Source organism: Cucumis melo, chromosome 9 (assembly GCF_025177605.1).
Source record: "Cucumis melo cultivar AY chromosome 9, USDA_Cmelo_AY_1.0, whole genome shotgun sequence".
Classification (NCBI taxonomy): domain Eukaryota; kingdom Viridiplantae; phylum Streptophyta; class Magnoliopsida; order Cucurbitales; family Cucurbitaceae; genus Cucumis; species Cucumis melo.
Window position 1 is genome coordinate 8,275,901 of NC_066865.1, and position 22,620 is coordinate 8,298,520.

A 22,620-nucleotide genomic window follows, 5' to 3' on the forward strand; every position below is an offset into this window, starting at 1 on the left:
AAAGATTATACCAATTATCATTTAGCTAACTTCACTTGTCAATTGTCACTTTAAAGTTGTGAAACATTGTTTTTATATTTAGATTAAAAATTATTTTTAGTCATTATATTTTTATAAACTAACAATTTTATTCCTGAATTTGTGAGTTATTCAATTTTAATTTTTATATTTCGAAATTTTCAATTTTAACAATTGAATTATTGCTTAATGTATATTCTTTTTAAAATACTGAAATTTTCAATTTTAGTATTTTCATTATGTATATTTATATATATATATTTATGATGTTTGTTGGTTGATTATTTAAACAATTTCAACTAAAATTACATTAAATTTAAAATTTAAAAGTAAAAAAATTGAAATTCATCGTTTGAGAGTACGTATAAATTAAAATTAAACAAATATGAAGTTATAGGGACGAAAATTTAGTTTTTGAAATATAGAGGTACATTTAAATTTAGTGGTAGTATGGATATATATAATATTTCTTTTCCTTTGAAAAAAAGAAAAAAAGAAAAAAAGAAAAAAACAATAGATGAAAGTAGTTTTCGGGTTTAAAGTATAATAGTTTCTTCACCTAAGGTTGTTAGAAAATCACATAATCTTCAAAAAGCTTCTTCCTCCTCCTCCTCCTCCTTCTTCTTATTCAGTTTTCTTCCTTCTTCATTGCGTTTCCCTCATAAACTTCGGTACTGCACAAACTCTTGCTCATTCATACAAACTCCGCGATCCATCTCTAATTTTCTTCACGTAATCCTTTATCTTCTCCTTCTATAACTTTGTCATCCTTCCCTTCCTTTCCCTTCCCATCAACATTCAATCTTTTTTATTTTAGGATTTTGTTTATCTCTTGGTGATCCATCTACAGCTTCCCAATCGTTTCTCCTTTCTACTTTTCTAACTTTTTCCCTTCATTCTCTTGTTTAGATCTGCTGCTTCCTTGCCGCTCTTCTTTGAACCAACGACTGTGACTTCTACGATTTTGGTTCTAATCCAACTTGGGGCATGATTTGTTATTTCACAACAAATACTTAGCTTCAGCGATGAAGAGGTCTAGAGAAGATGTAAACATGGAATCACAGCTCCAGCGTCCTGTATTTTCCTCTAGAGGAGAATCGTATGTTTATCTTTGATATGTTTAATGTATTTGGTTTATCAGTTTATCAATTTTCTTCACGACTATTGATTTCTTTGTTTCTTTTTCAAGGGATTAAACTTCTGTGTGTTGAGTTTGCTTTGTCCTCTTACTTCGTTTTCTCCTTGAACAATCTTATGAGTTCTGGCAGTTTTTTTTTTTTTTTTTTTGGCTGAAACATATTTGATTTATGCTTGATTATTTCCATTTAACGAATCTATCTGAATGAATAGTATGATCAGGACAGATGGTTTTTCGAAATTAATTGATGAGAAGTGCTTGTTTGTCCAATATTTTATCTTGAGACTGGTCCAATGGCGAGTTCTATAGATCACCGTAATTAACAGATCTTTCTACTTTTCTGTATGTCGCTTTGTAAATGAAGAACTGTGCAGAGCCAGATGGTAGGAGGTGGCAGTTTGCAAAAACTAACGACGAATGATGCCCTAGAATATCTTAAGAATGTGAAGACCATCTTCCGAGACAGGAAGGAAAAATATGAAGATTTTCTTGAAGTCATGAAAGAATTCAAAGCCCAAAGGTTTGGTTACATAAAATTTGTGCTTTTTGTTAATAGGTATTCGCTTGAATTTTAAACGATCTGTTTTGATGTTATCTGTTTGTAGAATTGATACCGTCGGTGTCATAGCAAGGGTGAAGCAGCTATTTAAAGGTCATCGTGACCTGATTTTGGGCTTTAATACGTTTTTGCCAAAAGGATATGCAATAACTTGTCCTCTTGAGGATGAAACACCTCCTCAAAAGAAGAAGCCTGTTCAATTTGAAGAAGCTATCAACTTCGTCGGTAAGATTAAGGTAATTAAAAGTCGCATTTTGACATATTTTGATGTGATTTTTTTTTTCCTTTCCTGCATTATATGTAGATTTCCTTTTTTCTTTTTTGTAAATGCAGACACGGTTTGAAGGTGATAACCATGTATACAAGTCATTTTTAGAAATTTTGAATTTGTACAGGAAGGAAAACAAGTCTATAAGTGAGGTCTACCGGGAGGTATGTTTTTTCTTTTCAAGTTAATACCTCTTTTTATAACAACCCTATGGCTGTTATTCTCAAAATTTTCTTTTTTTTTGTTGCTCTTAAAACTTTTCATGAAAAATTTTGCCTTTTCAGGTTTCTGCACTGCTGCAAGACCACCCAGACCTTCTTAGGGAGTTTGTTCATTTTCTGCCTGATGCTTCAGCCACAACCTCAAATAATCACGTGTCATCTATGAGGAATTCTGTCCTTCGAGATAGAAATTCTTCCATACCACCTATTCAACAAGTACTTATTGACACGGTCTTAAAATGTTCATGGTTTTATAACATTCTCACTTTTTCCAATTGTTTGGCCAATATTTTGTTTGTGTTCGCCATTAACAGAAGGAGAGGGCAATGGCTCCACATGCTTACCACGACATTGGTGTCAATCATCCTGATTGTGACCATGCTAGAGTTACTATAAAGGGCGATAAAGAGAAATGTCAGCACAGCGAAAAAGAGAAGGATAGGAGAGACAACACAGATAGTATGGAAAAGTGTAGGGAAATTGATAAAAGATTTATTGAGCATGATAGCGGTAAGGACATCAGCATGCAAAGTTTTCCACAGAAGAGGAAATCTTCTGTTAGAGTCGAAGATACAACTTCAGTGAAATGGCATCTAGGTGGAGAAGGTAACTTTATGGAGTGTTGTTCATTTCCCGATGAGAAAAAAAATTAAAAATGAATATGTTAAAATACTGAAGTTTTATTTCTTTAATTTAACTAAAAGTTTGCCTGCAACGTACGTAGCTTTCATTGCACATTCTATACTAACTAAAGAGAAAAGTTAAAACTTTAATTTTTACGCACACATTCTTTTTGGGATCTGTAGATTGTATTTGATTAAAGCAACAAGAGCTGTAACAATGTCCTTATACTTGGTAGAAAAAGAATTTGATAATCTAATTGCTCTTTCTGTTTTTGCATCCTCTAATTTGCATATTTCATGACAGGTATGTCTTTTATTGAGAAGGTAAGGCAGAAGTTACCAAATGTTGATGTTTACCAAGAATTTGTGAAGTGTCTCGATATATTCGACAAGGAAATAATCACTCGATCAGAACTGCATTCTTTGGTACGATATATATCTATGACTCTAAAAGTGTATCACTCTTGTCTTGTTGAATATATTGGCTCATAAAAATTGTGTTATCGTAATTATCCATGGAAGAAACTCTCAGCATTGCAAATGTATGGCAACAATGAATGAATTTGGAATCACCTTTTCTCTTTTATACCATTGAGTGATATCTCACTTAATTTATATTGATGTGGCCATATTTACAACTTAAGAACAATGATTGTTTATCCTTAGTGTTAGTCCTCAAGTATACTCGGTGTTTTTTGAAAGAAAAAAGGCAACTATCCCTCTCCCTGTTAAACATTACGCAGGCCCTCCTTCCACCCCCCCTACCCATTTTCTTCTTCTACTCCAGTGACCCTCTGCTGAGAACAACGATGAACCCACATGGAAAGACCCATGGAGCAGTCTTGTTCTCCGGTGAATGTGGGGAGATGTGGGCAGATTGAAGGGTGGTATTGTTTTCTGGCGATATCGAGCATCATCGGGAGAAATCAAGTAACGAACCTCTAAGATTTTGAAGCTATTGCTGCAAAACTACATGTCAAAGATATGGCTTGAGGTCTTTGATTCGAGGATGATTTCTATTGATCTGACAAAATGCCCCATCAGAGAGGGTGAGATTATGTGAATGAAATGGTGATGACTGTTGTTGATGTTGATTTTTCACTAATTGGAGTGGAATAACTGGGAAGGTGCGTTGAAGTTGGAGAAGCTGATTATGAAGACAATAATTCAACTTTCATTTCGGTTCTGAAGACATTAATTCATCTTTCATTTGGGTTTGAAATTGATTTTTTATTTTATATTTTTTTAAAGACTAAAGTGTTCATTTTGAAACGCCAGAGACTAAATAGAACAAAGTCTAAACCTGAGGGATCAAAAACAAATTTTCTCTTTAAAATATAGAGACAAAATTGCAAGATTGTGTAGGACTGAATGATATATTTGTCCAACAAAAGTAACTAATAAGTATGTACTATCACATTGATTCTATTTGAACTTAGATTCAAAATTACTTTCAGTAAATATGATATATTTGATTCTACCATATATTGTATACTTTTATTCTTTTCAAATCTGTTCTCATTTAATAAAGAGGATCGTGGTGCAATTCTTAGCTCTCTTTTCCTGCACGACCCAGTATAAAAGACACAAGGAACATAACACTCTCAAGCACTTGGTGAGAGAAGAGAATTTGGAGGTTATTTCATGGTGGTTGGAAGTAGTGGGACCAATTTCATCACTCCTGATTTTATTTCTAGTGATGTTTAGCCATGCCCTGTATACTATGAAAAACCTTTGATGGTTTTAGGAAAATGAATACTACATTAACTACGTTCGTTTGCATTCATCCTTAATCAGGTGAGAGATTTACTTGGAAGATATCCAGACCTTATGGATGCTTTTGGTGAATTTATGATACTTTGTGACAGAACTGGTAACTGCTAGCATAGTAATATATTACCTGATGTTGATGCTGTATTGCTTTAATGATAACCATTTCAATTACTGTCCTGCAGATGGGCTTCTAGCAGATATCATGAGTAAAAGTAAGTGAAGTGATTGCCTTACTCCTTATGCTAGTATCAGTGAATAAATGGAAATTTTCTCAGACATGTGGCCCTGTTATGTTTCTTTTCCCTTTCCCATATACTAGCAAAAGTCATTTGAGATAATATTGAACATTAAAGAATTGTTACTATGTCACAGAATCCTTGTGGAATGAAGGTAGTTTACCAAGATTAACGAAGGTAGAGGAAAAGGACAGAAATCGAGATCATGAAAGGGAGGATGGTTTTAAAGACCGTGACCATGGAAATCGAGAAAGGGATAATAGACTTGAAAAAAATGTTGCTTTTGGCCATAATGATGTTGGTAGCCACAAGATGTCTTTATTTTCTAGTAAGGACAAATATTTTGGGAAACCTATCAATGAACTTGACCTCTCTAACTGTGAGCGGTGTACTCCCAGTTATCGTCTTCTCCCAAAGAATGTAAGAAGTAAAATAACTGTTATTATATTTGCATAAAAAAACTATTATTATGAACTGATATTTTGATTCTGGCGTGTGTTCTTTTCCTTGTTGGTAATTTGTGTGCAGTATCCAATACCCTTTGCTAGTCAGAGAACAGAAATTGGTGATCAAGTTTTAAATGATCATTGGGTTTCTGTCACTTCAGGAAGTGAGGATTACTCTTTTAAGCACATGCGCAAAAATCAGTATGAAGAAAGCCTCTTTCGTTGTGAGGATGACAGGTTGAACCTCAACTGAGATTGGTTTATTTATTTTCTTCAGTTTATATCTGTTGAGTTAACAGATGGAATCAAAGTTTGAGGGTTTATTATGCTAACATGATTGGATATAGGCAGTTCTTTGCATTGATTGTTTCATGCTAATGCTTAGGCTTGACATTCTGTCATTAAATCTGTCATCAAGTTGAATTTTTTATTCATCTCCATTGATCTATGCTCCGTTATAAGTATCCTAACTTATATTATGAAGTATTTTCACTATTTTCTCTTCCTTTTGGAAGTTTTATTCCAACAGATAATTAGCTCCGTCTTCTGTTTATGCTTGCAGGTTTGAACTGGATATGTTGTTAGAGTCTGTTAATGTAACATCCAAGCGGGTTGAAGACTTATTAGAAAAAATCAACTTGTCAGACAGTCCAGTCCATATTGAAGATCATTTAACAGGTAATCTTATTGATGATATTTATAAGATATTTAATGAGTTCAATGGTCATGTTGGCATTAGAAAAAATTACATTCTTAGAAATTTCCAAACCTTTCATTCTAGCAGCACTTAATTTGAGATGCATTGAACGCTTATATGGTGATCATGGCCTTGATGTGATGGATGTGTTAAGGAAGAATGCACCACTTTCTCTCCCGGTTATATTAACCCGCTTGAAGCAAAAACAAGAAGAGTGGGCACGGTGTCGATCCGATTTTAATAAAGTTTGGGCTGAAATATATTTCAAGAATTATCAGAAATCTCTTGATCATCGTAGCTTCTATTTCAAGCAGCAGGATACAAAGAGCTTAAGCACAAAAGGTAAATTGCAAATGCAAACATAAAAGGTAGACAAGTAGTCTCTCCATTTCTCATTTGCTTTATGCATGTTATTTGCAGCTTTGTTATCAGAGATCAAGGAAATTAATGAAAAGAAGCATAAGGAAGAGGATGTACTGCTCACTATTACTGCAGAAAATAAACGACCTATAATTCCAAATTTGGAATTTGACTACCCTGATCAGGATATTCATGAAGATCTCTATCATCTAATTAAATATTCTTGTAGAGAACTATGCTCCACAGATCAGTCTGATAAAGCTATGAAAATTTGGACAACCTTCCTGGAGCCCATGCTTGGTATTGCTTCACGGCCCCTGAGTTCTGAGGTTTCCCAAGAAATCATTAGAGAAAATAATTTTGCAGTTAGAGGTACTGCAATTGGTATGGTAGGGGTTAGCAATAGCCATACTGTTGGAGGTGATGAGTCCAAGCTGCGAGATCCTCCCAGAACTGAAGTAGGAGGCGTTCCACCTAAACAATCAAGCCCTTGCAGGGTTTGGCCCATGAATGGAGATTCTTGTATTGAAGAAAATAATTTTCACAAAGCAAATCGTGTTGACAGCAAGGTTGATAGTCTCTGTAAATTGCAGTTCAACGACAAACAAGAGGATCCTAATGAGAGGTTGGTAAAATCCAGTGTGTTGGTTAGCGCTGTGCTTGAACAAGGGAAGGGGAAAGTAATTGTAGAAACTCCACCAGGTTTGCAGAGTGCTTCCAATTGATATCTTCTTCAAATTATTGTTCAATTTTCATCTGCATTTTTTTCTAACTACTGCAATCTAATGTTTGTCTTTTGGTTCAAGGGCTGCGCTCTACTCCATCCAGAACTTGGAATGGTAGTGTTGATAAAGGGCTTGAGTTAGCATCATCACAGGTACGGGCCAATCTTGCAGCAAAAATTCTTTTTATCAGAACTTGCCTTATTGCTTCTTTTATTTCAAATTTTTTTGGCATTTAAGGTTAGTTACTAAATAAATCCCTGGTGAAAATATTCATGGCACTCTGTTAGGTCACCAATTCTACTTAAATATTCTAGAAGGGGTAAAAAGGGGAATACAAATGAAAGCTAGTTACATGCGAGGGGACCACTAGCTCTATAAATAGAATAAAGAATGTAATTAGGGCTGACTTTTAGTACTGGTCAGTAGTCTGGGGAAAGAGAGGTTAAGCTCTTTGTACTCTAGGTATTTTTGTAGCCCTCGGGCATACTTTTTCTCAGTAATACTAAAGTTAGTAAGGAGATACATTACATATTGGTATCAAAGCAACAATTTGGGTAAGTCTAAGAAAATGGCTCAAAAAAGAATCGAGGAGAAGCTGGAAGCAACAAAACAACAGATTATAGTAGTGTTCATAAGCTGCTGGGAATCAAAGAGGGTGTTGCAGCATTGTTGGGAACAGTATCGGCATTAGCAGCCAAAATAGCTATTATCAGAAACTAAGTCGGACCATCTCAGGTCATAAGTGGATCTTCATCCATCCAAGAAGGGGAAGGAGAAGGCTGAATTAATGATAGATTCGATAGTCGAAACAACCATAGACAAAACAACAGAAGAGGTAACCGAGGTAACAGACCGCAACAAGTTCAAAAAAGTGGAAAATGCCATCTTCGGAGTATACAATCCTGATTCGTGGCCCTTTCGAGAAGGGAGGTATTTCCAAATCCATAAACTCGTACTGAAAAAGTAATCGTGTCTATGATTAGCTTTGAGGGAATAGCGTTGAATCGGTATTATGGGAAAGAAGATAGGGAGCCGTTTAAAGATTGGCAAGACTTCAGGATCCACCTCTTGCATCGATTTCGCTCTTTACGAGAGGGAACGTTGGAGGGGAGATCCCTCAGAATAAGACAAGAAATGACGGTGGAGAAGTTCTGTGATGATGGCACCAATATCGCATCTCCTTGAGGAGGTGTTGCTCGAAACATTCGTAATGGGCTTAGACGAGGTAATAAAGGTCGAATTGGAATGTCGGGAGTCCGTGAAATTGGACGAGGTAATGAAAAAAGCCCAACTACTTGAAACCAAAGAGTTGGCGCGGAAAGAAAAAAAGAAAAGAAAAAAAGAAGGCCTGGCCCATTTTGGAAACCCTAAAGTGGTTGCAATGAAAAATGAGGGATCCCTAACACACGCATGATAACATTAGGAAACACGACGACAACAACGAATAGAAGAGAAAATCTTGGGTGGCGATTGTCCGATTTTGATTTCAAAAACAAAAGAGATAGGGTCTTTGATGGGATGGAATTGAAAGAGGAGACTATCATTGAGCTGCAAGTGGCGGAAGTGGTGGATGCGGTAGACCTCTTCTTAAACTCAGTTTTGTGATTTTCATCTTCGGGAACGTTAAAGATGAAAGGATTTATCGAAAGGAGGGAAGTGAATTGTACTCTGTTAGAATTAGTAGGGCTTTGTCCTTAGAGTATTTTTGAAAAAACTATTATAGAAGATTTTATTTCCTAAATCTTTTTCTTTCTTACTCCTATTGTATTCTATTTATTCTCTCCCTTTGTACCTATTGTATTCATTCATAAGAAAAATAATAGAAACTAAACTATCGTGGTTTTTCTCTCGGTTCTCGGGTTTCCACGTCTCGTGTTGGTGTTAATTGCTTCCAATATGGTATCAGAGCAAAGCAATAACGAAACCCTAGAAACTAACCTAGGAGAAACTCAGATCGAAATTGAACCTGTCACTGTCGTTGCTGCTGCTGTGGACGCCGCCGCCATGGAGAAACTGCTCCAAAACCTACAAAAACCGTCGATCTACCCAACGGGGGTGGTTTCGCAGCCGTATGCATCGACGTCTTTTCATCTCACCGCCCAGCCCATTCCCCTCTACGCGTCGTCGGATGTCCAACCGTCATAGCCTTCCCTTCCATCATACCTGTGGGGAGATGTTATTCTTACAGCCGTTTACTTAATCAATAGAATGCCTTCTCGTATCCTCCACCTTCAGACTCCCTTAGATTGTCTTAAGGAGTCTTACCCCTCTACTCATTTTGTTTCTGAGGTTTCTCTTTATGTGTTTGGGTGTACCGCTTATGTCCATAATTTTGGCCCTAATCAGACCAACTTTACCCCCTCGGGCTCAGGCTTGTGTGTTTGTTGGGTATCCCCTTCACCAGTGCGATTATAAATGTTTTCACTCGCCGTCTAGGAAATACTTTGTCACTATGGATGTTACTTTTTGTGAGAACCGACCTCACTTTCCTGTTAGCCATCTTCAGGGGGAGAGCGTGAGTAAAGAGTCTAATAGCACCTTTGAATTTTTTGAACCTACTCATAGTACCATATCTGACGTTGATCATCATCCTATAATCCTACCCACAAACCAAGTTCCCTGGAAAACATATTACAGGAGGAATCTCAGAAAGGAAGTTGGGTCCTCTACTAGTCAATCGCCAGCTCCAGGCCAAGACTTCGAACCTCCTCAAGACCAAGGTATTGAAAACCTCGTAGAACCTTGTACTAATGATACGATGAGTGAGAATGACAGGTCTGATGTTGTTGTTCTTGAAAATGTGGAAGAAAAGAACCGTGGTGATGAGACTGAGATTAGAATAGAAACCAGTAACAATGAAGCTGAACAGGGTCATACAAGGAAACTTGATGAGTATGATCCCTCTCTTGACATTTCCATTGCTTTGAGAAACGGTACCAGGTCCTGCATTAAACATCCCATTTGCAACTATGTTTTCTATGATAATCTCTCTCCACAGTTTAGAGCGTTTACAACAAGCAGAAGTCTACAAATAGACGGCCAAACAGAAGTTGTAAATAAAGGGCTGGAAACATAATTGCGCTGTTTTTGTAGTGAAAAACCATAGCAGTGGGCTTTGTGGATGCATTGGGTAGAATACTGGTACAAAACCACTTACCATGGCTTCATCAAGATGACCCCTTATCAAGCACTCTATGGCAAACCATCTCCACCGTCGATAGCTTATGGAAATCAGAAGTCTACAAATGCCACTCTAGATCAATCGCTCACAGATCGTGATGTTACAATGAATGCTCTAAAAGAACACCTGATGGTAGTGCAAAGCCGAATGAAGAAATTTGCTGATAAAGACCGAAGGGGAGTTATTTGAAGTGGGAGATCAGGTCAGGTCTACTTGAAGATTAGACTGTACCAGCAATTATTGGTGGAAAAGAAGCGCAATGAGAAGCTAACTTCCAAAATTTTTGGGCCTTATAAAGTGATTGAAAAAATAGGGCAAGTGACATACAAGTTAGAACTTCCACTGGAAGCAACAATTCACCCAGTTTTTCACGTCTCTCAACTGAAGAAGTTCGTTGGGGAAATGCATACAATTCAGGCTGGACCCATGCTGTTAGGTGATTTCGAATGGGTGGCTGAACCTAAGGACATCACTGGGTTCCACCGTAACCCTCAAACACAGGAGGCAGAATTACTGGTAAGCTGGATGGGCCTTTCTGATCATGAAGCAACCTGATGCTTGCTTCTGATTTCCAATAGCAATTTCCCACTTTCAACCTTGAGGACAAGGTCCTTTTGACCTCGGGAGGTGATGTTAGGTCACCAATTCTACTTAAAAGGGTAGTACAAATGAAAGCTAGTTACATGGGAGGGGACCACTAGCTTGTAAGGATGAGAGGATTGGTCATCTATAAATAGAATAAAGAAGATGTAATTAGGGCAGGCTTTTAGTACTAGTCAGTAGTCTGGGGAAAGAGAGGTTAAACTCTCTGTACTCAAGGTATTTTGTAGCCCTCGGGCATCCTTTTTCTCAGCAATACTAAAGTTAGTAAGGAGATACCTTACACACTCTTATCCAAACCAAGAACGTATGAATACCATACAGTCTTAACACTTTTGTTTTAATGATATTCTGTAGACACATTATTTTGAGGAACTTTATGCTAACTTGTATACATATATATTTACTATCACGGTGCTTTGAGATTAATTGTAGGGGTTTCCTCTCCCATATTTTCTATCTTATAAATTACAAACAAAAGAATGGGAAAAAAAAAACTTTCATTAATAAACTTAGAAAGTGACCTCAAAAAGGGAAGGGAAGAGAAAAATTAGTGGAGATAGGTAAATAAAATTTTAGAGACGTGGGTGCAAATGTTTAGAGAGAAAAGTAAAACATAGTAGTTAGAGGCAGGAAAGAAAATTATTTATTTAGTGAAAAATTATATAGAGATGTGTTTGAGGGGAAATATATGTTAAACATCATATAGATATTTGCTAGAAAGAAAACAAATAAAAGTTTGAAGGAAAGAGATAAATTTTAGAGAAAATAAAGTTAAATAAAAAGGAAGCTTTAGAGAGAGAAAAGTTATGAGTAAATAATATCTTTTATTGTTAAAGAAGTATATTGTTAGATAAATCTTATAAATGAGGAAAATAAAGAAAAATTAAAGGGAAAAAAACTAAAGTGAAGAAAACTCTTTTATTTATTACAGAGAGAAAAGTTAGAAATAAGTAAGTGAGAGAGAGAAGATTATGGAAAAAAAGTTAAATAAACGTGAACATTTAAGGAAGAGAGAAGTTATAGTGTTGGAAAAATTAGAGAAAAAAAATTATATAGGGTATTATTAGGGTGGGAAAAAGGTTAGAAAAAGGTTGTTGGAAAGAGGGAAAAATGTGAGTATTAGAAGAAAAATAAATTTCTGGAAAACAAAAATCTATCTTTGAAAACTACTGTTTTTGGTTTTTGAAATTCACTTATAATAAAAAGCGCCTTTTAAAAACAAAAACCAAAAAACTGAACTGGGTTCTCAAATAACTTTGTTGCAATGAAATGATTATTAAATGATCCCTAAAGTTTTAAATTTTTGTATTACATCTAAGGAAAGTCCAACTTATGCAAAATATCCCATATCCCTAATATATGCAACTGTTTTGATTTTACTCACTGTTTTATAATTTTTATGCTGCCCTCAATTTTTTAATTTAAAAGGATCATTAGAAATTTTGTTTTAACCTTTCACTTTCCTTCTTTTGGGAGAAAATTTTATCTTTCTTGATAATTTATTTTAACCTCTTTTTCTTTATAGTAATCAAATGTCTGCATAATAAAATAAAGTACGATCTAGCATATAGATTAATAATTTTGGTGCAAGACTGCAAGCTGAAAAGTTTTTTGGCTACCTCAGGGGGGTTGTTCATCAAGGCCACTTTTGTCCAATGGTGTGATGGCAGAAGGCTCAAATGCTCCTAGTTTCAATGAAAAATGTGATGGGCACTCAAAGATAGAGAGAGAAGAGGGCGAACTATCACCAACTGGAGAATTAGAAGATAACTTTTCAAATTATCAAGAAGGTAGTCTTGATAAAGCAAAAGATAGTGCCGCAGGCAGGCAATGTTTCAGAACACATGCCGACAAGATATCTTGCAGGGATGTGACAAGAGAAACTCATATAGATGCTGATGATGAAGGGGAGGAAAGTGCTCGGCGGTCGTCAGAAGACAGTGAAAATGGTTCTGAGAATTGTGATATCTCTGGAACTGAGTCTATTGATGGAGAGGACAGTACTCGTGAAGGGCAGGAAGACAGGGGTCATAATGACCATCATAGTAAGGTTGAGAGTGAAGGGGAGGCTGAGGGAATGGATGATGCCCATAGTGCTGAGGGTGATGGAACAGTGTTACCCTTTTCAGAACGTTTTCTTTTCAACGTGAAGCCACTTGCTAAGTACATCCCATTGGCATTGCGGGATGATAAAAAGAACTCCCGGATTTTTTATGGAAATGACTCCTTTTATGTTCTTTTTAGACTTCACCGAGTAAGGTTCATAAATTTGAACTGGTTGTTACAGTGTTCTTTGTTTTAATGAGATTAATGATGAATTTACCTTTGACTTTCCCATTACACTGACAATTTAACCCCATTTCATTGATTTGGCAGACATTGTATGAGCGGATACGATCAGCAAAGATTAATTCATCATTTGGTGAGAGGAAGTGGAGAGCTTCAAATGATACTAGCCCTAACGATCTCTATTCCAGGTTATTTTCCTTTGCATGAATCTACAAATACTTATGTTTCATGGTTACTATTTCTCGTAAATTTCACCCAATTTTTGTCATAGTTACAACACATGGGAGATGGAAGAATCAAATGTATTCAGAACTGGATCTTGGATGAGATTGTGTTCCATAGTGACTTCCAGTTTGGTCTTACTAGAATGTTGGATATTTTCTTTTATGTCTTCCATGTCACTTTGTAAGACTGTGATCAACTAGTATTGTTTACAGTATAATCTGGTTCATTTGTAAATTACTGGACCTTACCTTATATAATCCCATTATTTAAACTAAGTCGGTAACCTATGTTACACTGAATACCACATATAATCGTCAAATTATTCAGTGAGGAAAATTGGTAAAGCGCTCTATATCATCCTTGTTCTTACACTTGGATATCCCATTCCCAACAAGAACCCCACCTTTACATCACTGGTTTTGATTTTGGGGTTCTTTCATTTTTTATCCACATTCTTGATAATTTTCAATTTGTTTATCATCACTTGACAAGTAAACATAATTCATGAAACAGATTTATGAGTGCACTTCGTAGTTTACTTGATGGCTCCTCTGATAATATGAAGTTTGAGGATGACTGCCGATCCATTATTGGAACCCAGTCTTATGTTCTATTCACTTTGGACAAATTGATTTATAAACTCGTTAAACAGGCAAGACTTCTTAGCTCCATAGAAGTTTCTCTTTCTGGCAGTCTTTTAGCTGTTCTATTGTTGTGCTATTAACCTGGAAATGACTATTTCTGTACTATTTTCAGCTTCAAACAGTTGCTACTGATGAGATGGAGTCCAAGCTTCTTCAGTTATATGCCTATGAGAATTCAAGAAAACATGGAAAGGATGTAGACACAGTTTATCATGATAATGCCCGTGTGCTTCTTCATGATGATAGCATATACCGAATTGAATGTGTAAGAGTTTGTGAATTACTTGTCTTGTTAACGATGACACATTGATTTAAATTTTTAACTCTTGAGCCGTGCTCTTACTAAATACTTGTACCTTCTTCACCAGTCATGTAGTCCAGGTCATCTATCCATTCAGCTAATGGAATTTGGCAATGATAAGCCTGAAGTGACGGCTGTTTCAATGGATCCTAATTTCTCAGCTTACCTGCACAATGATTTTCTCTCCATTCTTCCGGATGACAAAGAGCAGTCTGGAATCTTCTTACACAGGCATGCCAAAAGTTGACAAATTTAAATTTTACTAGGCATGTTTGGGAGGATTCTGAAATTATTTTCAAATCACTCTAAAACATGTTATTAATCATTCAAAACTAATTTTTATGATATGAAAATTGCATTTAAAACTATAAAATTAAATATTAAACCAATTTTGAGTGATTAAGCTTGTTTTGAAGTGATTTTGAATATGACAAAAATGACTTGTACAATTTCAAGATCGCTCCCATACATGCACTTCTTAATATTATTGTTTGATTTGGATATTAATACTTTTTCTTCACCCCTCAGAAATAAGTGCAAGCATGCCTGCAGTGATGAAATTTCTGCTGCATGCGAGGCCATGGTAGGACTTAAGGTTGTTAATGGTCTGGAGTGTAAAATCACATGCAATTCATCAAAGGTGAAGTTCCAAATGAATGTTCTTTTTATCTAACTTTTTTCCTGGATCTCAAAAGCCCTAAAGTTTTAATAATAAAACCGATTTTCATTGAGATGGTACGAAATTACAAAAGTTATATTAAATTAGTAAGACATAGACAGGCCCTTCCAAAATCTATTTTTATTTTTATTATGTTATTTTTTGTAAAGGAAAAGGGCTGGGAGATTGAAGTGGATATTATTAGAGTTTATTTTGATGATATAATTTATATTTCTAGACTTGGGACTTCTGTTAATATGATGTAGTTTATACACCATAGGTCTCCTACGTTTTAGATACAGAAGACTATTTGTTTCGCACAAAAGGCAGAAGAAGAAGTTTGCATAGAAGTGGTTCGTGCCGTCACCACCAGTCAAGGTCTTCAAATAGAAGCTCAAACAGAGGACAACGATATCAACGATGGCTGTCGAGCTCATGATGCACATCCTATTACCTAACTGTAAGCACTGCACTAACACGTACTTGAATCCACTTTTTCTGTTAGAGCATCACATTTCTCTCTTTTGCATCCATGTCCTATTGTTTTTCCTATTTCTGTGCTGGCTCACTGGAGAATGAAAACATCTGAGATCCCTTTTCTCTGCTTATCTAGGTTTCCAATGGCACAATGCGGGGGTCGAAAGAAGCTCAGGGAATGAAAGAACCGAATGTGCTCAGGGAATGAAAGAACCGACCGTGCCAAAGAAAAAGAAAAAGAAGAAAGAGAAGGAAAAGGTGTGGTGAGATTAGCCATTATTTGTCTGTAATCAGACAACTTACACCACAAAAGTATGGAAGTTGGATCCAGGCTTATAGATTGGTTGTGTCAGAATCTTGTAAATAGAGGTAATTTGTGATGTGGAAGTGGAGAGGGAACTACGGCACCTACAATTTTACATTTCATTCTTTCTTGTTTCTTCAATAAACTGTATTTGTATACAGAAGATGGTTGCGTATTTCATCTATAATTAATTTGTTGTGGCCATTCTAAAATCATTGGCTGCTTTGTTTTGTGCCATAAAGAGTGAGAAAGGAATACCAACAGTTTTCAAATGCCTTCCTTTTTTGTTTTACGGCTGTGGATCTTTTCAACTTTGGAGGTCTCTCTCTCTTTCTATCTTTTTATTTTTTTTCTTTTGTGACCTTAAGTTGAGTGATGATTAGTTTGATTATTTTTTTCCTCTTCTATGGAACTTCCTATGATGAAAGTTGTAGATATGGACTATTCTTTTATTTATATGCATTCATGATCCTTTCACTTCAATACTCGGTGTTAAATATCTTTCATTTGCAAACTAAAGGCAGCTTTTGCAGATCTAAGCATTTATCTTTGTACCTATTGTAATTTCCGGAAATTTCCATATGGCAGTTTGGTTTGAAATTTGTTTGTATGCTCATAATTGATATTTAAGAAAAGTACTTCTGAGATCAAATATTAGAGTGCTTGTTTTTCTATGGGAAATTGTACCAATTTTTTTCTTCTTGGAATACATGTTAGGAATAACCAGCATAGATGGGTCTCACATGTCTGTCTATGTTTGATGCTTCTGTCCGTTCATCTAAGTTACAGAATTCCATTCGTGATTTCAGCTTACAAGTTATCCAAGTTATCTATTGCATGTCTTTAAATTTTTGTTTGGGTTCAAGAACTTTAAATAAGTGTTTTATATATTTTTCAACTTTCAATTTTGTGTTTGATAAATTGATGAACGCTTTATTTTATATCTAATAGGTTAGGTTAGAAACTTGTGACCTACCATGATCATGTTGTCGAGCAATACTCATCCTTGCTTTCATACCCAGTGCAGCATCTTTAGAAACACCAAGGTTTAGGACAGGATCTCTATCGAGAATGTCTTTTATTGTTACTTTTAATATTTAATGGGCTTTAAGTCGTTAATTGAGAAAGTTAAAAAGTTAAAAGGAAGAGGTTTTATTAATAAACTAGAGAAAAAAGGTAGTCAGTTTTTAAATAGTATGTATTATATATAATAAATATTTGATGAAAAATTTACCCTAAAAAGGACTCTTTACTTCTCTCAAGGCACGACAACAAAGATTCAATATAGATATCATTCTCTTACTTTTACTCTCTCTTTAGCTGATCTTTTAAGAGCAATTAGCCAAAAGAAGAGTGTTCTCAATGGTGGAGCTTTAGAGCTTTGAACTCAACATTTTAGTGCAAAGTTGTTTGACTTGCACAATGTTTTAGTTGAGTTGTAATCGAGAGGGGACTAGTCAGAGAATATATGTTGCATCGATGGTTGATATAACAAGATACAACATACATTGTAGAGGACTTGAATTTTCTAAAAAGAAGGTTTTGGCTAAACGTGATTAATAACGTATTTGTCTTTCTACCAAATGAGAATGTCAGAGATCTCAAGAAGCCATTTTTATTTATTAATTATTTGAATCCAATTCAAATTAAGTAATTAATCTCTTTCTAATTATTTAATTCACATTTTATTTATATTAAATAACTTAATTATATATATCTCATCCAAATAATTAAATTATTTGAAAGAAAGTTGTGATGGATAACAAATATCAAAACTATTTACAAAATATAGTAAAAAACTTAAATAGACTATAGAAAGTTCGATAGTTTTTGCTATATCTTGTAAATGGTTTCAATATTTTATTATTTTTAAAAATGATCTTTATTTGAATCATATTCAAATAAATTAATTTTCCCATTATTTATTTAATTTGAATGTTATTGAAATTAAATAATTTATTTATTTATAAGAATCACATCAAAATAAATAATTAATTATTTGAATACGTATTATAAAGTTAAATTCCTGAAACAATTTAAATAACGGTGTTAGGGAGTGGTCCCACCTATAAATATGGAGTTGTTTAAGAATCAGTTAAGATCTCTTTTCAAGAATGGTTCCATATATAGTTAAGATTTCCTTACATATTGATAAATGGGGATGTAATTGGGCAGGACCGGTTTGGGTTTTCTTCAAAACCAACCTGACCTAAAATGTACTGTTTATTAAGCAGGATATTCCAACCCGATCCATATTTTCAAAAATCCTTGATCAAAAAAGTTCAACGACATTCTTCCATTAAATCCACTTCAACAAGTTCTTCAAAATTCTCATAATTATTTCCTTTATCTTTTCTTATCTCCCAAAACATAATGACTTGGAATTGATTATGTATCTGTATAACTTGTATACTCTGTTAACAAAACTATTGGTGGTTTAAACTCAATCTAAAAAAAATAGGCTTATAAGATGCCTAGGATATCATCCAACCCAACCCAAAAATCATTGGAAAATTGTCAAAAAAAGGAGGGTTAAATGACTTTTGGGACAACTTTTCAAAAGGAAGAGTTTTAGGACAATTTAGGTGTGAAGGGACAAAAGTGCCCTTCATTAAATTTCTCTCCCTCTTTTCCTTTCCCACGTTCGTTTTCCCTTCTCTTCCGCGTAGAACACCTAAAGTAAAAAAAAAATCTCCTTTTGTTGGCTTTTGAAATTTCCCGCTCTGCTCTTCAAAGATACTCCGACTGTTCGTCGATCCTCCAGTGCATTTCGTCGCTTCTCCTTTTCGAATCATTCAATCAACTTTGAGCGATTTCTCTTATTTCAGTGAGTTTTATCTGTAACCCTTTTTCAATATATTTGCTGTAAATGTTTGGTTTAGGTATTTGTTGTGTGTTTCATCATAACTGGTTTAGGCTTTTTTGGAATTGACTTATTTGCTGGAAATTAGTTTAGTCAAAGTTTGGTTTAGGTTCTTAGAAAGTTAAATGGGTAGTGAAAATTTTGAAGTTAAATATAGTTGGCATTTTGCTCCTTCTTCTTTGGATCCCTTCTTTAACTCTGAATTTGTTCCTTCTTGTTCAGGCTTCAATCATGACATCGACATCGACCGACGGACCCTTGTACAAGATTAATCCTTCCCATAATTTTTATGCCCTAGTAAGTTGTTTGTCTCATTTAGAAAAGACAACACATAATATTAAGGCCAAACTCAAACCCGATCAATTAGCCTTATTTAGGAAAACAAAGTTTGGACATTTTTTAGACCTAAATATTGTCTTTAATGGGCCACTCATCCACTACTTATTGTTAAGGGAGGTGGAAGATGAAGGAAAGGATTGTATAAGTTTCTTACTAGGGGGCGTTGTTTGTACTTTTGGTAGGAGAGAGTTTAACATCATAACTGGTCTATGGGGTCCTAAAGAGGAGTATATTCAGTTGGTTGAGAATAGTCGATTATTGGAGAAGTTTTTCAAAGACAAGGAGTGTATTTATGTAAGCGACTTAGAGGATATATTTTTGGAATACGAGGGTGATGACGATGATATTGTGAAATTAGCTTTAGTCTACTTTATAGAGCTATCTTTCTTAGGAAAAGATAGGCGAACCAAAGTCGAGGTTTTTTCAAGATTGCTGATGATTGGAATACATTTAATAATTATGATTGGGGTGGGATTGTTTTTGGACGCACGCTAAGTGCCTTGAAAAGAGCCTTGGACAAGCAATATGCCAAGGGTAAGAAGAAATCAACATAGACAAAAAAATATACTATCAATGGATTACCGCATGCATTACAGTTATGTGACTTCTTACTTTTTACTTCAAAACTTATGCATACATTTAAAATTAAACGGTCGTTTAGTTATTTTAAATGATCATTTAGTTATTTTAAACGATCGTTTAGTTATTTTAAACGATCGTTTAGTTATGTTAAACGATTGTTCAGTTATGTTAAACGATCGTTCAGTTCTGTTAAACGATCGTTCAGTTCTGTTAAACGATCGTTCAGTGGTTTTTAAACGATCGTTCAGTTATGTTAAACGATCGTTCAGTTATGTTAAACGATCATTTAGTTGTTTTTAAACGATCGTTTAGTTGTTTTTAAACGATTGTGAAACCACTTTTTTATATATCTATATATATCTTGTGGCACTTCCTAAACTTGTTTGTCAAATGTCGAATAGGTTTGGGCATATGAATCTATACCAACCATCATTAGATGTGGTGTAGATAAAGTAAACGATGATGCCATGCCACGAATGCTGAGGTGGGTGTCCCAACAATCACCAAAGTCCCAAACTATAAGCCAGGTGTTTGATTCGCCAATGGTAAGTAGCAAGCAATAGTAACTAACTTAAGGATCACATGATTTTGTGCTTATTTCTTTGTACTAAATACATTTGCCTTTTTCTATTTGCAGTTGATAATTAAGGCGGTCATTGAGATGGCACCTGAAGAGGAGCAGTTGAAAATTGCTTGAGGTGAACTTTTTGAAAACCTTCGCTCATCTACCATTGTTCAGTTGAAGAATGGTGGTTCAAAAAGAGGAAGAGAAGTTGTTAATGATGAAGGTGACTTCAAAAAGAGTAAAAAACAGAAGTTGAAGTCTAAGATGAAAAAGACTATTCGGAATCTCCAAAATCGAGTAGCGGTTGTTGAAGGGCAACTTACTAGTATAAAATCAGATATTGATGAATTGAAGGGCATGATGTCAACCATATTGAAGCACATTGGACTTCAAAGAAAGGTTAGGAATCAAACTGTTAATTTATTGACGTTAGTTGTTTCATATTTGGTAATTACTCATACGTTAAGTTGTATGTTCTCGCTAATTCATTTTGAGGTTCCATAGGGTGACGAAAGAGACCGCAAGGGGTTTGAAGACTTAGTAGATCATACAGTAGAAAGTGAAGAAGTGGATAATGCTAAGACCGAAGATGTTGACACAAGCGGTACCCCTAATTGGTTGAGGATGCCAAAGGAGGATGACACAAGTAATGGGGCGAAACACATTGAACGTAAAAAGAAGGTTTGATTCCATGTTCTTGCTAATATTGATGTTTAATTTCTATCATTATCCACACTAATGCATTATGGGCTTCCATAGGGTGACGAAGATGTTCACACCGTCGGTACACCTCCTTGGTTGAGGTTTAGTATTGAGTTAGAGAAGTCAATCGATCTTTTGGAGAAGAAGGTTGAGATTGGTTTAGAGGAGCCAATAGATGTCGTTGACAATGAGGTTGAAATTGAGGACAGTGGGAAAAAACTTCGTACTCATTTTGATTCAGATGTCACAGAGATAGAACCATTTCCTACTAAAGATAGAACCATTTCCTACTAAAGATAGAACCATTTCCTACTTAACGACCACACGTTCGATCCGCCCGTAGGAAGCGTGCAAGTGTTTACCTATCAACCCCATTCACAACTCTACCTAAACGGTCTATGACATCAACCACCACTACCTCTCAGTGTGAACCAATTGTTTATGATCCTATGCACAAAATACTTGACGTCGATTTAAATAGACTTTCAGCTTGGATTGCAGACAAGCGTACAGATGATGAGGTGCGTGAAACCTTTCATGGAAAAAATCGAAGATATTTTTTAGAGACTTGTTTATGTTTCGCTGGTGGTTGGCGGATGAGGTAAGGGATTATCTTATTATTTATGCGATTATAATTTTTTTATTGTTATGGTTCTATACATTTAGTGTTTACTTTTGTTTCTATTAGCATTTGGATGCACTTTTTCTTTTCATTTACTTCAAGATTAAGGCAGTTGAGTTACCTTCTGCTCAAAACTTCACAACTGCAGACACAATCTTTATGGTTTCGAATCGTCACATTACTCTATGTATGTATTTGAGTTTGATATTTGTCTTTCGGTCTGATATTTGCGTTTATATGTTTTTCTTTGCAGCGCATTTTAGTTGCGAAGTGGCCCCTATACAAAGAATGTATTAAAGAGAATCGCCCGTTTGACTGGGAGGAAGAGTATAGGTTGGTTGACTATGTTGTCGGGTCAAAAGAGGACTTCCAAGATCATTGGACAAGTGTTGATACATTTACTCTCCATTCAATGTCCATGCCAACCATTGGGTTCTATTATACTTGGATTTGGTAAGTTGTCAAGTCAAGGTATGGGATTCGCTTCCGTCACTTACAACTGCCGAAGAGATGAGAAACATATTACTGCCCATTCGAGAGTTGGTGCCAAATTTGTTAGATAGTACTGGATTCTTTTCTAGGAGAGGTAGATCATCGACATACAAGGAACCTTGGCCAGTTGTCATTGTCGACTCAATTCCACTACAACGAATAATAGTGATTGTGACGTATTCACCATTAATTATTTTGAGTACATAGCTGCTGGTGTTGATTTAGATACATTATGTCAAGAAAACATGTCGTACTTCAGAAAAGAATTTGCATTTCAATTATGGACCAACACTCCTATGTATTGAATTTTGTACATAAATCACAAGTATCAATTGGCATTTCAATTAGTAGTTGTATATCATCTATGTTGCGAAATATGTATATAAATCACAAGTATCGATTATTCTCTACGTTGTAAAACTACTTGTAGGTAAATGATCGCTTAATATTTTTTATAATTTTAAGAAGATCGTTTAGGCTTTACTAAACGATCACTTAAAGATATGTGCACGATCTTTTACATTAGTGTGATACATATAAACGATCGCTTAATATTCTTCACTTGAACGTTTAGGAAATCGCTTAATATTCTTTTAGATATCAGTGTGGTTTCTGAAGGGATGAAAACCCTTTACAGCGGAAAATATACAGAAACTCAATTTTAATTAGAACCTTAAAAATACCAATACATTGGCAAAAAATATTGATT

At 35.2% G+C, this 22,620-nt stretch overlaps 1 protein-coding gene across 9 annotated transcripts; it reads left to right on the forward strand.

Moving 5' to 3' along the window:
- Nucleotides 1-567: 567 nt before the first annotated feature.
- Nucleotides 568-16,057, forward strand: LOC103503331 (paired amphipathic helix protein Sin3-like 4). 9 transcript variants are annotated; one of them, XM_051089679.1, is made up of 24 exons: nucleotides 568-689; nucleotides 928-1,117; nucleotides 1,521-1,676; nucleotides 1,762-1,951; nucleotides 2,049-2,147; nucleotides 2,268-2,435; nucleotides 2,519-2,810; nucleotides 3,132-3,253; nucleotides 4,625-4,700; nucleotides 4,783-4,812; nucleotides 4,973-5,256; nucleotides 5,365-5,519; nucleotides 5,845-5,960; nucleotides 6,067-6,321; nucleotides 6,400-7,041; nucleotides 7,146-7,216; nucleotides 12,473-13,102; nucleotides 13,225-13,325; nucleotides 13,876-14,014; nucleotides 14,119-14,271; nucleotides 14,375-14,538; nucleotides 14,836-14,947; nucleotides 15,246-15,425; nucleotides 15,579-16,057. In XM_051089679.1, exons 2-23 carry the CDS (start codon nucleotides 1,044-1,046, stop codon nucleotides 15,402-15,404), a joined length of 4,188 nt encoding a protein of 1,395 aa, XP_050945636.1. In that variant the 5' UTR covers nucleotides 568-689; nucleotides 928-1,043; the 3' UTR covers nucleotides 15,405-15,425; nucleotides 15,579-16,057. The 9 variants fall into 9 exon arrangements, with proteins under 9 accessions (XP_050945636.1, XP_050945635.1, XP_008465713.2 ...); XM_051089678.1 differs by having other exon boundaries at nucleotides 587-750; XM_008467491.3 differs by having other exon boundaries at nucleotides 593-750; nucleotides 2,268-2,420.
- Nucleotides 16,058-22,620: the final 6,563 nt, after the last annotated feature.